This window comes from Oppia nitens, unplaced genomic scaffold (assembly GCF_028296485.1).
Source record: "Oppia nitens isolate AA-2021 unplaced genomic scaffold, nextdenovo-longstitch-racon4-pilon3 scaffold6_pilon_pilon_pilon, whole genome shotgun sequence".
In the NCBI taxonomy this organism is placed as follows: Eukaryota; Metazoa; Arthropoda; class Arachnida; order Sarcoptiformes; family Oppiidae; genus Oppia; species Oppia nitens.
The window spans coordinates 1,438,897-1,454,388 of record NW_026533250.1 but is presented as its reverse complement, the minus strand read 5'-3'; the positions used below and the strand labels follow the sequence as shown (position 1 = coordinate 1,454,388).

At 27.1% G+C, this 15,492-nt stretch overlaps 4 protein-coding genes across 5 annotated transcripts; 1 reads left to right on the top strand and 3 right to left on the bottom strand.

Moving 5' to 3' along the window:
• Window positions 1-104: 104 nt before the first annotated feature.
• On the bottom strand, window positions 105-1,893 carry LOC128962933 (tubulin gamma-1 chain-like). Its single transcript, XM_054309363.1, has 5 exons — window positions 1,852-1,893; window positions 1,695-1,767; window positions 968-1,614; window positions 434-904; window positions 105-374 (listed from the first exon to the last, which is right to left on the bottom strand). The coding sequence occupies exons 2-5, from the start codon at window positions 1,741-1,743 to the stop codon at window positions 177-179; spliced, it is 1,365 nt and encodes a 454-aa protein (XP_054165338.1). The 5' UTR covers window positions 1,744-1,767; window positions 1,852-1,893; the 3' UTR covers window positions 105-176.
• Window positions 1,894-2,841: 948 nt separating this feature from the next.
• On the bottom strand, window positions 2,842-4,248 carry LOC128962267 (uncharacterized). The gene has a single exon (XM_054308633.1). The coding sequence runs from the start codon at window positions 4,136-4,138 to the stop codon at window positions 2,900-2,902; it is 1,239 nt and encodes a 412-aa protein (XP_054164608.1). The 5' UTR covers window positions 4,139-4,248; the 3' UTR covers window positions 2,842-2,899.
• Window positions 4,249-6,523: 2,275 nt separating this feature from the next.
• Window positions 6,524-10,172, top strand: LOC128962042 (folylpolyglutamate synthase, mitochondrial-like). Of its 2 annotated transcripts, XM_054308362.1 has the most exons (4): window positions 6,524-6,768; window positions 8,163-8,363; window positions 8,435-9,218; window positions 9,376-10,172. In XM_054308362.1, exons 1-4 carry the CDS (start codon window positions 6,766-6,768, stop codon window positions 10,062-10,064), a joined length of 1,677 nt encoding a protein of 558 aa, XP_054164337.1. In that variant the 5' UTR covers window positions 6,524-6,765; the 3' UTR covers window positions 10,065-10,172. The 2 variants fall into 2 exon arrangements, with proteins under 2 accessions (XP_054164337.1, XP_054164338.1); XM_054308363.1 differs by lacking the exon at window positions 6,524-6,768 and having other exon boundaries at window positions 8,116-8,363.
• Window positions 10,173-10,269: 97 nt separating this feature from the next.
• LOC128962040 (calcium-transporting ATPase type 2C member 1-like) lies at window positions 10,270-14,677 on the bottom strand. The gene is made up of 10 exons (XM_054308361.1): window positions 14,639-14,677; window positions 13,714-13,766; window positions 13,450-13,647; window positions 13,296-13,385; window positions 11,960-13,211; window positions 11,720-11,890; window positions 11,208-11,523; window positions 10,810-11,143; window positions 10,658-10,753; window positions 10,270-10,582 (listed from the first exon to the last, which is right to left on the bottom strand). Exons 1-10 carry the CDS (start codon window positions 14,649-14,651, stop codon window positions 10,316-10,318), a joined length of 2,790 nt encoding a protein of 929 aa, XP_054164336.1. The 5' UTR covers window positions 14,652-14,677; the 3' UTR covers window positions 10,270-10,315.
• Between the last annotated feature and the right edge of the window lie 815 nt (window positions 14,678-15,492).

Below are 15,492 nucleotides of genomic sequence, written 5' to 3'. Positions count from 1 at the left end.
TATATTCGTGTGATTTTTAAATGTTTCATAAATTTACGTCATTATTATCATTATATCATGTTATTTGAAATGTTGTTTTCGAAACATTTTTATTTTATGAATTATTATATAAATTAATATACAATTAAAGTTATGTATAAATTTACATAAAAATAATATTGAAAAATACCAAATGATTATGTTTTTCGCTGAAGCCATTGAAGATAATCCGGTTTAGTTGCCGCCACGTACTCATTGACCAACTCTTGCATCACTTCCCGAGAGCTGTCGAGTTCATCCAAGTTATCTCTAAACATATCTTCTTTGCGAAACTGTTCCAAAAATGCCTCTCTTTTCCTAAGTTTGTCGTATTGAGCGAGTGTTCGTTCGAACAGCTAATTAAAATACAAATTAATAAATTGATTAAATAAATAATTGATGTTTTTTAAGTTACATGTGATATAGAAGTATGGTTTGCAATGAGAAGTCCAGAGACGCGATGTGGTGTTTGAATATACGGTGATTTCCTGGAGAGGGCCACCTGAATGCCTGCCGGTCCCCACGGAATAAACTGTGCTTTTTTTCCTTCCCTTATTCTCATTAAACTTTTGTTAACTTGTGTGGGATCAACCTCTCCTTGTATTATATTAAGAATCGATATATAGCAGTGGCCAGCATTTCGGGCCTGCATTAGAGTCGAAACCATCATATTTTTGTCGTCCAATAGACGTCTCATCACATCTAAAACACTCGTTTTTCTTACTGCCATCTGTTCATTGGTTTCGGTGGTCAACGGTGTATAACCAGTCATCAAAAAATGTAATCGAGGCATAGGTATTAACGGTGCAATGAGTCCAATGAGATCATTGTTCATATAAGATGGATATCTTAATGTTGCCGTTGAGGTCGACATTATAGTCGATACCTTATATTATCAAATATTGTCAATTAAATTGCATTTTGAGTAAGAATTGTCATAAAAACTTACCAATGAATTGATTTGATTGAATGTCGGGTTTTCAATGTGAAGGCGATCGACAGCAATACGAGTGAGGGCTGTATTATCGAGAACTACAACACAATCGGCATTCAGTGCCAATCGTTTCAATGTTAACAATGAATTATAGGGTTGAACCACAACATCACTAGTCTCTTCTTGATTTGGAAACACCGAATACGTTTGGATTAGCTTTTTAGGAAAGTGGTCATTAAGTCTTTCCAATATATAAGACCCCATTCCCGAACCGGTTCCGCCAGCAATTGAATGGCACAAAACAAAGCCCTCCAATGAATCGGATCCTTCGGCTTCGCGTTCAATGATATCAAACACTTCTTCACTAAGTTTCTCTCCACAGGCGTAACCTTTGGCCCAATTATTTCCGGCGCCGCCGCCAGTCTTTGACAGATATATATTTTCGTGATTATAAAGTTTAGTAAATGGACTACTTTTGATGGTATTTATAACACGCGGCTCGAGATCAAGGAGTACAGCGCGTGGGATGTAATGGTTGTCATCCGCCTGATAGAAGAAGACATCCCGACGATCGCCGACACCCTCTTTGGCAAACGGCTCCAGAAGTCCATCACAATTGATCGCGTGTTCCGCACATAACTTCTTCCAAAATTCAAATCCAACTGATTTTGACATTAATTAAGTCATAAAAAGATATGATATAAACATTGATATCAAATGTGATGACAGTCTCTATACTTACTTTGATTACCGCACTGACCCAACTGCAAAGTTATCATTTCCCGCGGCATTGTTGGCCACTAAATGATTGACAACTTATTGAATAAAAACTTAATTTAATTATTAAAATTTGTTAATTATTTTGACAATTAATGTAAACATTTAGCGCCAATACTAACACTACTAATGCATTGAATTTATTGTCAAATTGGGGATCATTTGTATATTGAATTAACAATAGAGTTGAGAATATCAATTGAAATCATATAAAACTATTTTTTCATAAATCGGAACAAATGAACCAATTTTTTGATATAAAAATTATAAAACTATTTATTTTTATTTAATATGAAAAACTTATAAACAAATATTAATGTAAAATTAAATTATAGAGTATTTTATATTTTAAAGTAAATTTTCTGATTTGCAATTTAATAATAATAATAATGAAAATCCAAAATAATAATTATAAGTTAATATATTTAGTTAATAATATGATTTATAAATTATAATAGTACTGTAATGTATATCTTTACTGTACATTGAAATTATAATAATTAATTACTGATTGTTAAATTTGAATTTTAGTTATTTAACAAGTAATTAATTAATTTATAAATAATTTTTTTAAATCTACAAAAATACTTCAATACATTATTTTTTGGACTAAATTCTACTGCAATTCTATGAAAAACAGACAAAATTCAAAAACATTTATCATTCAATTAAATGTTTACTAATACCTGTAAATTATAAAAAATATTTATTTATAAAATATTATTAATAAAATTGTAAATTAAAACTATTAGAAATTTTTGAAATATCCATTTTTTATATAAACTTGTAATTACTTTATAATCTAAAAGAATTTTTATATTTAAAATATATTTTAGACAAAAGTTAGATATACTTAGAATCATAATTAAATTTATAGATAAAATTAAATAATAGTTAATTACTTTAAATGACAGTAATTTAATTCATTTAATTAAATGATCTAAAAATCAATTGTTTTCATCGAATCTGTTTTATTGTAATATTTTAATGAAAACATTTAAATACATAATAATGTAATGAATTTTCTTTCCTAAATTTGCGGACACTTTGGTAACAATAAATGTTAGTTTTTAATAATACAATAAAGAATTTAAGACAAAAATTTAGTATTTTATTATCAGTTAAAGTAATAATAAAGAATAAAATAATATAATTAAGAAATAAATTCATTCATGAAGTGGTCCAACGTTTAGTTCTTGTAGTCCCTGGTGTTGATACCAATGGATTGAATTGAAACGTAGAGGAAGTATTGGAAACGGACTGATTTGGTGTCAAACTTGAGAATAGCAATGGATTTGTTAGTCCAGTAGTCTGTAAATTACTCAACTCTTTTGGGGTATTATCTGATCCAATGACTAAACTTTCATCGCCAGTGAATGCAAAAGGATTTGGACCAACAAATGATTTGTTAGTATCAGACAAAGTATTAATTTGCGGTTCTCTTGTATTATCAGTAAATTTTGACGAATAGTTTGAATGAAGTTTACTCTTTAATTCATTAATTTCTTCGTGAATGGCGTATACTTTGGCGGCCAAAGAAATGAGTGTCTCGTGTTGTTTACGCATAATTTGGAACAACTCTTCAGAAGTGTAAGGTTTGTTCATATTGTCGATATGTGTCCTCAACTCTTGTATTTGTTTTGAATAAGTATTCATTTGTTGTTCAAAGTTGTTAATTGTTTCCAAGAAGTATTGATTAGTGGATGCGTTAATATACTTGTTTTGAGCGATTGTATAACTGGACGGCGTCTGTAAAACATCCACTCTTGAGATCCGATACGCCATCTCTGCCGACGACAACAACTTATTAGTGTCTTTCTTGAGTGAGTCCATAGTCTTTGAGTTGCGCTGAATATCAACTTCTATTTTATTAAGAAGTAATCGCAAGTTGTCTTCAATCTGAGAGCCGACTTCAAGAATTGGTTGAATAGAAAACCTTTGCTGAGAGTTCTCTTCGCGAATCAACTTCTGTTCCTTAACGAAGTTCTTTAACGCTTCCACTAATGGCATCATTTCTGGAGGAATATATGACACGTCTTTGTTGTATTTGTTGGCATCGGCCGACTGGTCAGTGGCCGTCTCCGATGCGATGCTTGGGGTTCCGCCCATACCGTGAAATGTTGTCATCTGTTGTGTTGATGTTTGTGTGGTCGCTGTCGGAGCACTGGTCAGCGTTAAAGTTAATGTCGGTGTAGTTCCCAATGGATTCACTCCAGTGTTGGCCAAACTTGAGGTCAACAAAGAGTTTAATGCATTTGTATTCAATGAGAAAGGAGTTGTTGTTAATGAAGTGTTAAAAGACGGAAGTGTTGACTGAGATGTTGTGGTCAACGGACCAAACGTGAAGGTCGATGGCGTCGATGTTGTGGCCAAAGTGGGCGCCGAACCGAAATTGAATTGAGTGGTCATTGCGGACACCGATTGTGTAAAAGTCAAAAACAAATCAAATTGTGTTTTGTTTTTACTTTGAATAACACTTTTAAAACATGCTTTCAATCAATCGCTTCAATGTTTGCGCTATTTTTGAATTTTATTATTATTTTAAAAGTCTTTACTATTAAGTGTTAAAAACTATCATTAGTTTTGAGAAATAGCAGAAAACAATTATTTTTAGGACTATTTAAGAAAATCATTTATGAAGTGTAAAATAAATTACAATAATTTTTATTTAAAAGTAAATTAAAATAAAAAATATTAAAATATTCATTAGTTTTTTGTCGTATATTTTACTATTTATCTCAAAATGTCTATATTTTAAATCCCTAGTCATTCATATCAATTGACACAAAGTGGTGCATATTTTTTGTCAAATTTGAAATTATAAACTTTTAAAACTTAAGTAAAATACTGTACAATACTATATATCATGTTTTTAATCGACAAATTATATATTAGTTGTTATTTGTATTTTAAAAAAACTATTGGAAAATACTAAATTGTAAAATTGATTATTTTATAAATCTTCACTTTTTATTACACCAATTCATAATTGGTTTAAATATAAATTATCAATTATCTGATAAATTTTGTTAATTAATAATAACGTAATAATAAAGTATTAAAAAATTTGTCGAAATATTAATAAAACTATAAATTATATACACAATTTAAATTTATATAAAACTTATAAAATATTAGTTTGTTTTTAACTAAATTAATGAATTTGATACAATTAAAAAAAGTTATTAGATTTTTATTTGCAACAAATTTTGATATTTAAAATAACTATAAATTAAATATTTTATAAATAAATTTTTAGCGAAGTCGTTATTAGCGTTTATCAGTAAAAAATCAAATTAAAAAAGTTACAAATTATATACAATAATAGTATTTATTTAAAAATGTGTAAGTATTTTGAAATATGTGCTCAAAATGATTAAAATATGTAAACAAATTTAAACAAATCTTAAATATTAATGATATTTAAACCAAACCAAATAATTATATAAAGAAATTATTATTATATTATTAATTTTTAATGTTTAACTAAATTAATAATATTACAATAATTAAAAATTACTTATAAATGTTATATCATATTAGCGATTATTAAATACAATATATTACTGTATCTATATTATGAAATTAAACTTTTAAAACTTTATTCATTCAATAATATAATCTTTTAATTTTAACTTTCAAAAGATTGTCTTTTTAAATATTTTAGCAAAGATTTGATGATTTAATCTTTACATATATTTTACCACTTTATGACAAATTTTATTAAAATCATTAAAATGTTACGTTTGGTTGATATTTATTCCAAACAATATTACAACAAATATGTAAAACATGTGTTGCAGTCTCTACTGTAGTAATAATTACTATTAAATTGTTTTAACATACAATCAACTAATAACTTGATATTATTTATATCTCCTTTATATTTTATATTACCAGTAATTTATCATTATTTAAACTTTAAGTGAAAACCAACAATATTTTATCATAAAAATTATTAAATAATGTTTATTTATGATAACTCTACTTACAGTATATTGTAATTACTAATTTAACACATTATATATTAACGGTTAATATTTTTTATTAAAACTCGTGTAAATATTAAATTTATAGTGAATTATAAATACACAAAAATAGATATAATTTTATAATTAAATATTAATACAGTATATTGTCATCAAAATATATTATAAGAAAATAGGATTAGTTATGATATTTATATCATTTGATGTGTTTATTACTAACTTTCTGTTAAACTATTTATATAAATTATATTACCTTTAATATTGTTAAATATTAGTTTATATAATTAGTTTATTATTATATGATCCAATGTATGGTATTAATACATTAACAGTGATTATGCTATTAGTCTTATTATAGTAATAAATATGAAAATATTTCAAAACTTTAAAAAACGGTAGAAATAAACAAATTGAACATGCTAATATTAGACAATATTACAATAGTTTGATATGTTATTCAAATATTACTATTATTTGTGTTTACTTTCACAAAATATATTTATTAGTAGACATAATATATTTTACATAAAAATACAATAAACTCTTTAGATAATTAATAATAAATTAATTGTATAATGTATTATATGAATCAATAGCCTATGATTACTTGATTTGAAAATCATATATAATTTTACATTCAATGTACAGTATTATAGTCTATAAGTATAGAGTATTATAGAGTATTATAGAGTATTATAGAGTATTATATGATAACTTTGGTATTAATATTAACTTAAGTGAAGGCAATGTTTACATTGAATGGTCAACACGTGATTCAAATGAATCAATGGTTTTATACATTTATATGATATCTAATCACACTTTGCTATTAACTAACTAATAATGTTTGAAAATCAGACAATATTTGATCAAAACAACACTTGTTTTTTGCTATTATAATGTTTTCAAGTATTGATAAATCATATGCTTTTCAATTATCATTTAAAACAATGTTAAAACATCTCAAATAATACAAACATTTATAATTTCCGATGAAAAATATGGCAAACAATTATTGATAACAATATTCACCACATATTTATATTTATGGTATGTTATTGTATGTAAACTTAATTAGTTTTAATGAAATAATTAAATAATAAATAAATAAAATTTGATATAATTTCAACAATCAATGGATAGACTTTGTTGACAATACTTTTGTATCGATTATCTAAACAAACAGTTAAATAATGACAGGAAATATATTGAATATTTTGTACAATAATATAGTATTATTTAAATTTAATACATTTTGTAAGAATATCGGAATTTATATTAAATATAATATATGTTTTATATGATAGATATTTTAAATAATATCGAAATTGTTATGTGATATTTACATACTTATAATTTATACGGCATTTAAAACTCGTAATTTTGATCTCCGATATCATAAAACATACTTAATGTCTGCAAATATCTAAACTTTTAAAACTGATATTCATTTTAAAATTATAAATAAAAATAATTATTTAGTTTTGTATTAATTTTTTTATTACTTATAAACCATTTAACTCAGTCATTCAAATATTTCTTAATGCTTTCAATTTTATTATTTTATATAAATTTTTAGAGGTTTACGTTAATTATTATATACAATATATGACATACAATATCTATAGAGAATACAGTACTACAGTACAGTATATAATGTAAATTAATAAATATAATTTATATGATATACCTTGAATATTGGTGACTATATATCACGTTTCAATATATTTTTATTTATAAATACTTATAAAAATCTTATATTTAAGTACTGATACATGACTTAACAGAATAATTCTATAATATATTTATACAATAAATTGGTTATATTATATAAATACAGTATATTCTAAACTAATAAAAAAACAATATTTAAAATATGACAAATTTTAGTAAATAAAATTACTAATTGATAGTTATAATTATCGAAAAATATAAACTTAATAAAAATATATTGATGTAGATATTTTTACAAACATATTTGTGACACAATTTTTTAGTCATAATATAATATGAGATAACATAACAAGTTATGCAAATGTTTGTGATATTTGTCTGTAAGTGTAGAATATATATACCGTATTACTGTATGTATTACTATCGTATGTGAGAATTATTGCAATCGATTGTATTTTTTTTAATTTTAATAAATTGTTATAAAGTTTCTCAATGCTTATCATCGTATTTATTATTTGTTTATTATTATATTTATGTATTTATAAAAATATCAAAGATATGTATAAAGTTTATTGCTAAACAATACTCTGATAAATATTATACTTTTATTTATTAATAATCTTTAAAACTAATAAATCATCGAAAAGGGAATTACTTAAGAAAAGTAGATTAAAAGTAATTGCTATGTGTTTTAATACTTGTATTAATTGTTTTATTAGTCTTATCAATGTTTGATTCATTCAATAATGTGATGATAATGTTTATTGAAGGACATGTATAGTGTTTGCAAAAGATCTCATTTATTATATAAAGCGAACAACACTTTAAATTTTATATCAATAATGAGTTCATGTCTTTCACTGGATTTACTATCCGTTAAACAACAAGAAGTGACAATTAAGTCATGGAGTCGACAGCACTCGCACTCTATATCCGAAGGGATCACAAATCAAACGTACACTCAAAGTGATGTAAATTGTTATTTAATTTTCATTTAAATTATATGTTTTAAAAATAATTTATTTTTATTACTTTGTAAAAGTCTTATGACTTTAGTTATAAAGAGGCGATAAAAGCATTGAATGGATTGCAAACTAACGCTCAAACAATTGCACAGTCGGTTCAATTGCAAAGAGAAAGAGGAAGCAATTCAAGTAATTCATTGGATAAAACCATATATTTTCTATCGCTGTTAGACATCAAACTCGAAGATCTTAATCGATTGAATGTCATTCATGTTTCGGGAACTAAAGGTAAGGGATCGACGTGTGCTTTCGTGGACAGCATTTTGAGACAATATGGTTATCGGACGGGATTTTATTCATCACCACATTTGGTCGCTGCCAGAGAACGCATCCGAATAAATGGAGAACCGCTTAACAAAAGACAATTTGCAAATTATTTTTGGTCCGTTTATAAGACAATTGAACGAAGAAAGGATGAAACCATAGGAATGCCTCCGTATTTCAATTTTTTAACAGTTATGGCATTTCATGTATTTCTTCACGAGAATATTGACGCCACTGTTCTTGAAGTGGGAATCGGTGGACAATTTGATTGTACTAATGTAGTACCAGAGCCTATAGTGACTGGTGTGACCTCATTAGGTCTCGATCACTGCCAGTTATTGGGCAATACTATAGATCAGATAGCATGGCATAAATCAGGTATTTTTAAACCATCGACTCCGGCCTTCACTGTTGAACAACCACTCGCAGCGATGAAAGTATTAAAGAGTAGGTCTCAAGAAAAAAAGTGCTCACTTTATGTCTGTCCTTTACTATCACTTTATCCGCATTCAGTTCCAGTTAATCTGGGAATCAAAGGTAACAATACTTTATATTGTAATATCTATATTGTATTATAATATTGTAGTTTTTTGTTGATTTAATCAAATAGTTGTCGTTTATAATTATTTATCAATTTTTAACTCATCTTTTATTTTAAATATAAAATTAATTCTTAAATATAAATTGATTTCAGGAGATTGTCAAAGATTGAATGCTTCTTTAGCATTGCAATTGGCTAACACATGGCTTAATAAAGATAACGATAAATATCACATTCAGAATTTGATCACAAAAGACGGCACATTTGCCGATATATTTCCATTAAATAGAAAGCAATTATTGGGATTATCGTCGTGTGTTTGGCCGGGAAGGTGTCAAATATTACGCCAAAACAATTGCATTTATTTCTTAGACGGCGCTCATACTTATGAATCTCTGGCCAATTGTAGTAAATGGTTTTGGGAAGAATCACAGAAATTGTTGACATCTAACAGATTGGTTAGAGTTTTGTTATTCAATTGTACGGGCGATCGGCCAACTGAGACATTGATGAAAGCAATTGACGCCAAGTTTGATATCGCAATCTTCTGTCCAAACAAAGTGGACAACAATAAAGACTTTACATCAGACAATAGCAACTTTACGGTTACTTCGCAAAAACAAATGGATATTTGTAATACTAATGCAAAAATTTGGGCCAAATATAATGAGAAAACATTGATTGCTATTCATTCATGTATTACTGATGCCATCAAATATATCATCGATAAAACTCAGAAACAAAAAGCACTTCCCGTTCATATATTAGTCACTGGAAGTGTTCATCTCGTGGGAAATGTATTAGCAGTCATTGATTCTGATATGAGCTCTTTGAAGAGCTAATTATTGCTCAATATTTTAATAATTAACATATTTTTATAGTATTTTTCTATTGTTGAATCAATGATATATATTATTAATAACAACTTTTATTATTACGGTAAATTGTTTTTTTAATAAATATAAATTATTGATCTCTTTAGTAGTATAATAAAAATTTGTGTAAATATTTTTTAATAAAATTGTAATTCAAAACTCAATCACATGATAATAATGATAAGATGATTGCAATTTAAATAATTAAAAACCATTTGCTAAACCATATGATTTTGATAGACTTGATTGCGTTTTTCTCGCTTTAGGGCTTGACGTTTAAAAAATTTTCTCATTTCAGACACAATAAAAACAGTGGATGTAATACATAACAGAAATAAAAGATCGCTTAAATAGAGAGCTTCAGTGACAAAGATTCGCTGCAATTGTGGGACATATATAACAAGCATTTGACATATTATAGATCCCGTCACCGAATATACAAATGTTCTGTTCTTTAACAGTCCGATTTGAAATACAGATTTCACCTAAATTTATAAAAATATAATCAAATTATACAAAAATTTATTAATTTTAATTATTGGTTAATATAATTTTTATACCTGTGATCTACAACTTAATGCATTAAACATATCGAAAAATACAAAACACGTGAACGTCATTGTCGTATCTCTTGGAGTCACTACTTGATCGCTCATCTAATAGATAATACGGTAATTATAATAAAAATTTAATAATAATAATAATGGAATACCTCAGCAATGAAAACAAATAAAGTTCCCGTAATTATAATAGAAGCCGATATTAGAACATTGATTATTAAATCTTTAGTAATCATCGGCTCTTTGACATTACGTGGCGGTTGGATCAGTATGTCGTGATCTACTGGTTCTACACCTAAACTCTGAGCAGGTGGTCCATCCATTATGATGTTAATCCATAATATTTGCATTGCATTTAAAGGATTCGGTATATGTAAAAGTGTCGAGAAAGCTATCAATGAAAGAGCGGCGATACTCGTCGACAGCTGAAAGCGAACAAAATTGCGAATATTGTGAAAAATGCCTTTTCCTTCCTCAATGGCGGACCTAATCGACGTTTTATAGATAGATTAATAAAATTGTTTTATCAATAATTACAAACTTAACGCACATAATAGTAAAAAAGTCGTCGTCGACGAGTATCATGTCTGCAGCTTCTTTACAAACATCTGTTCCCATCTTTCCCATTGCTATTCCGATGTCAGCTTTTTTGAGAGCCACTCCATCATTAACCCCATCACCAGTCATGCCAACAACTGCACCATTCTTTTGCAATGCCTTAACAATTTTGAGTTTATGTGCCGGACCTACTCTATAAAAGACACCAATTGATGACACTCTGGTAGCAAACATTGTTTCATCCATAGCATCGATTTCATCTCCAGAAATAATAGCATTTCCTGTGGCATAGAATCCAAGTCTTGTGGCTATTATGTTGAAATAATAATAATATAAATTAAAATATGTATTAAAAATGATTTGTATCTACTGTATGATCTATTTTAGTTACATTGTAATCATTGTAATTATAACTATTGGTAATCTATTAAAATCTAATTATTACCTTTAATAACAATTTTCTAATTACTTTTAAACTGATTTATTAATAACAGTTATAATTACCGATAGCACAGGCAGTGTCCTGTGAATCTCCAGTTAACATCTTAACGTTGACACCACTGGCTTGTAGTGTACGAATAGATTCTCTAACTCCAGGTCTCGGAGGGTCTAAAATACCAACCATTCCGACAAAAGCTAAATCGTCTAATTTAGATCCATAAGCAAAAGCTAGAACTGTTTGAATTACCGTAATATAAAATATAAGAAATAATAGTTCAAAAAATAATAAATCAATTTCGAAACCTCTTAATCCTTTTCGTCCCAAATATTGTGATTCATTTAAATATTGTTCGTGTCTTTCATTTGTCAATTGTATAATGTTTTCATTTGCAGAATATTTAGTACAAAGTGGTAATACTTTTTCAAGAGCTCCCTTCACATAGTATTTCTCTTCATCTTTGGGACCAAATTTGGGAATACATTTGACAGCCATTAGCTTTTGGTCAGAAGAGAATGGAAACTCTTGTAAACGAATAAATTTATCTTTAATACTAAACATATCCAACTTATGTGCCGCTGCTATAAGTGCTCCTTCAGTTGGCTGACCTCTAAGTTGACCACCAGTTATATCTGCATTATTACAAATACAGCCGATCTCTAATAGTTTTTTAATTGAATCCATTTGTTTTTTATATGAATCGGTATCTTCACTGAGAATGACTTCTCCCCCTCCGGTATAACCGACACCACTAACATCTGCTCTATAAAGCTCTGATGTGACAATTGCAGTGACAGTCATCTCATTTTTAGTTAAAGTTCCCGTTTTATCTGAACAAATAGTGTCCACACATCCTAATGTCTCGACTGTTGGCAATCGTTTAATTATTGCTTTCCTCTTTGCCATTCTCATCACACCTAATGCTAACGTTACGGTCACCACAATAGGTAAACCTTCGGGAATGGCAGCCACAGCCAAACTGACACCAATATTAAACATTTCAAGTATAGGTCGGCCCTGAATCCATCCCAATATCATAATTAATCCAATTATTCCAAAAGAATAAAAAGACAACTGAGTCCCTAATGAGTCCATACTCTTTTGAAGGGGCGTTTTGGGCGCCTCCTCTGACTGCATCATCTTAAATATCTCTCCAAATTCAGAATTAATACCAGTATTAATAACAATTCCCCTCCCATTTCCACATCTGACTAATGTTCCCATAAATGCAATATTATGTCTATCAGAAACCGAATTAATTTTACAATTACCGGTAATAGGATAAGTAGTTTTAATAGAAGGTTCCGTTTCACCGGTAAAACTGCTCTCATCTATTGAGAGGTCAACCGCTTCAAAAATTCTGAGATCAGCAGGAATTCTATCTCCGGTCGCCAATAATATTATATCTCCGGGAACTAGATTTCTGGCTAATAGTGTCTCGACATGTCCTCCACGCAGACAACTACACAGTTGTGGCACTAATTTGTTCAGTTCTTCTAATGACTTCTCAGATCGATATTCTTGAACGAAGGCTACGGTCACTACAATAATGATTGCCTGAAATCGTTGACAAATAGATAGTAATAAATTGTTATTAGTTGTCAACTAAACATAATGTCAAACAATTATAATAATACTAACAGCAGTAATACTAAAGGCGTCGTCAAATTGTTGCATACATACGCTGACCAACGCTGAGGCCAACAATAAGATAATTAATGGATTTTTAAACTACCGGTAAATCAAAATAAAACATTTAGTTTTTAAAAAATAATCAATTGTTTTAATCTGAGACCTGATCGATGTATTTCTTCCAAAGTGGTTCTTCAGCTTTTACTTCAAGTTCGTTATAACCATAAGAATTGATTCGATATTCCACTTGATTCCAGTTCAGACCATTCCTTAGATCAGTCTCAAGACGAGCGGCCACTTCTTCAAATGACTGTTGTGCCGCCTCTTCAGTCCGCAAACACTTCAATCTGGCCATCGATTGCTAAATTGTATCGGCGATAATGAAGAATGAGTCAATCAATTGATGGTAAATATGATCATCACTTACCAGATCTGCTGAACTTTTAGACTGAATTAATGTTAACTTGTTTTGTAATTTTTCTGAAAAATACATTTTTGTCGGCAAAACACTAATAAATGATTCATTTGTTTATCAAATCATTTGTTAATTAACTATAATTATAACTAAATAACAAAAAACATAAACAAATGAATGAATTAAAGGCACAATCAATTGATATCACAAATCATTATATAATATATTAATTATATAATAAATAAGACAATAATTGTTCACTCATTTTGAAGTTAAAAGTAACAGTAAATACAATATTGTAATGCAATCATCAAAATGTGTCAAATGTTGCCATCAATGCAAACATACAACACATTCATTGCTTGCATTGCCTCACATTCACTACAATCTCAAACAACACAACACAACAGCAATGCATTGATTTAAATCATATGATTATGTGATCTACAGTTGACTGACAATTATAAGGTTAACCATAATATTAATTAATTTATAAATATATTATATATGAATGTGTCAATTGTCTAATCAATGTATTGTTGACCACATAGTTATAAGTATCACTGCTATACATAGTTGTGTTGATGTTTAAGACTTAAAGGTAGATCACAATCACCACATAATTTAGTAAAACAAACTATAATTGCATAGAAATGTTAGTTTCAATTACTTTAATTGAAAATTACTTTCTATTATATGTTTCATTGCATTATATGACTATTTAGTAAAATGATATGTAATACCATTAAATGGTATTTATTATACAATAATTATTGTATAAAATAGCTTAAATTAATTGTAAATTAATTGTACATTAAATTATATCTATGCTATGGTATGGTATATGATTAATATTTATCAGTTAATATATATAAAATTAACTATATATAATTATAATTATATTGATTTAAACGGTATTAAACAATTGATAACTTACTGAATAATTGCATTTTAATTATTTAAAAATGTACACGATGACTATTTATTATTTTCACTTAATTAGCTATAGCTTAATGAACTTGTATTAACCCATTTATGTATGTAATATATAATTATGAATTATTAGTTTATTATAAAGCAAATTATAAAATATATTATATTTAATAATTTAACAAATCTTATCAAATAATATGATTTACAACAGACATCAGTAATGTTTTTAACTAAACTATACGTGATTTCAATTAATTATTTGAATTATAGTTTATATACAAATTATATTTTGATAAATTAAAAACATATTTATAAAACATATGAAATATACAGTAAATATTAAAATATTTTCCAATTTTATTATTCGCATAACAATTAAAATATAAACAAAAACTAATTACTAATAGAGATAGAAATTAATTTTACTTAAAATAAAAACACATTTATTACTCTAAATAATAAAACAATAAAATATTTCTTGAATAACTATAAATATAGGATATTATAAATATATGTCTTAAATGTTGACTATTGTTAATAATTAACTAATATATAATATTTTAGTAATAAAATGATTTATTATTTATTATTTGAAGTTATTTAACTTTTTTTTATTGATATCAGAGAATTGGTTAATATTAAATATATGTAGAAATAATAAATTTATTAAAATAGCATATTTACCAAATTGTATATTACATTTTAAAACTAATTTATTAGTCATTATTAACTTTATGATACTTAAATCAACTTTTATTTAACTTTTGTGTGATGTTTGTAAAAAACTTTTAAATCAAACAATTTATTTAAAAAATTTAATACTATCAAAAATCAATTGTGTTAAAAATAAAAAGAGAA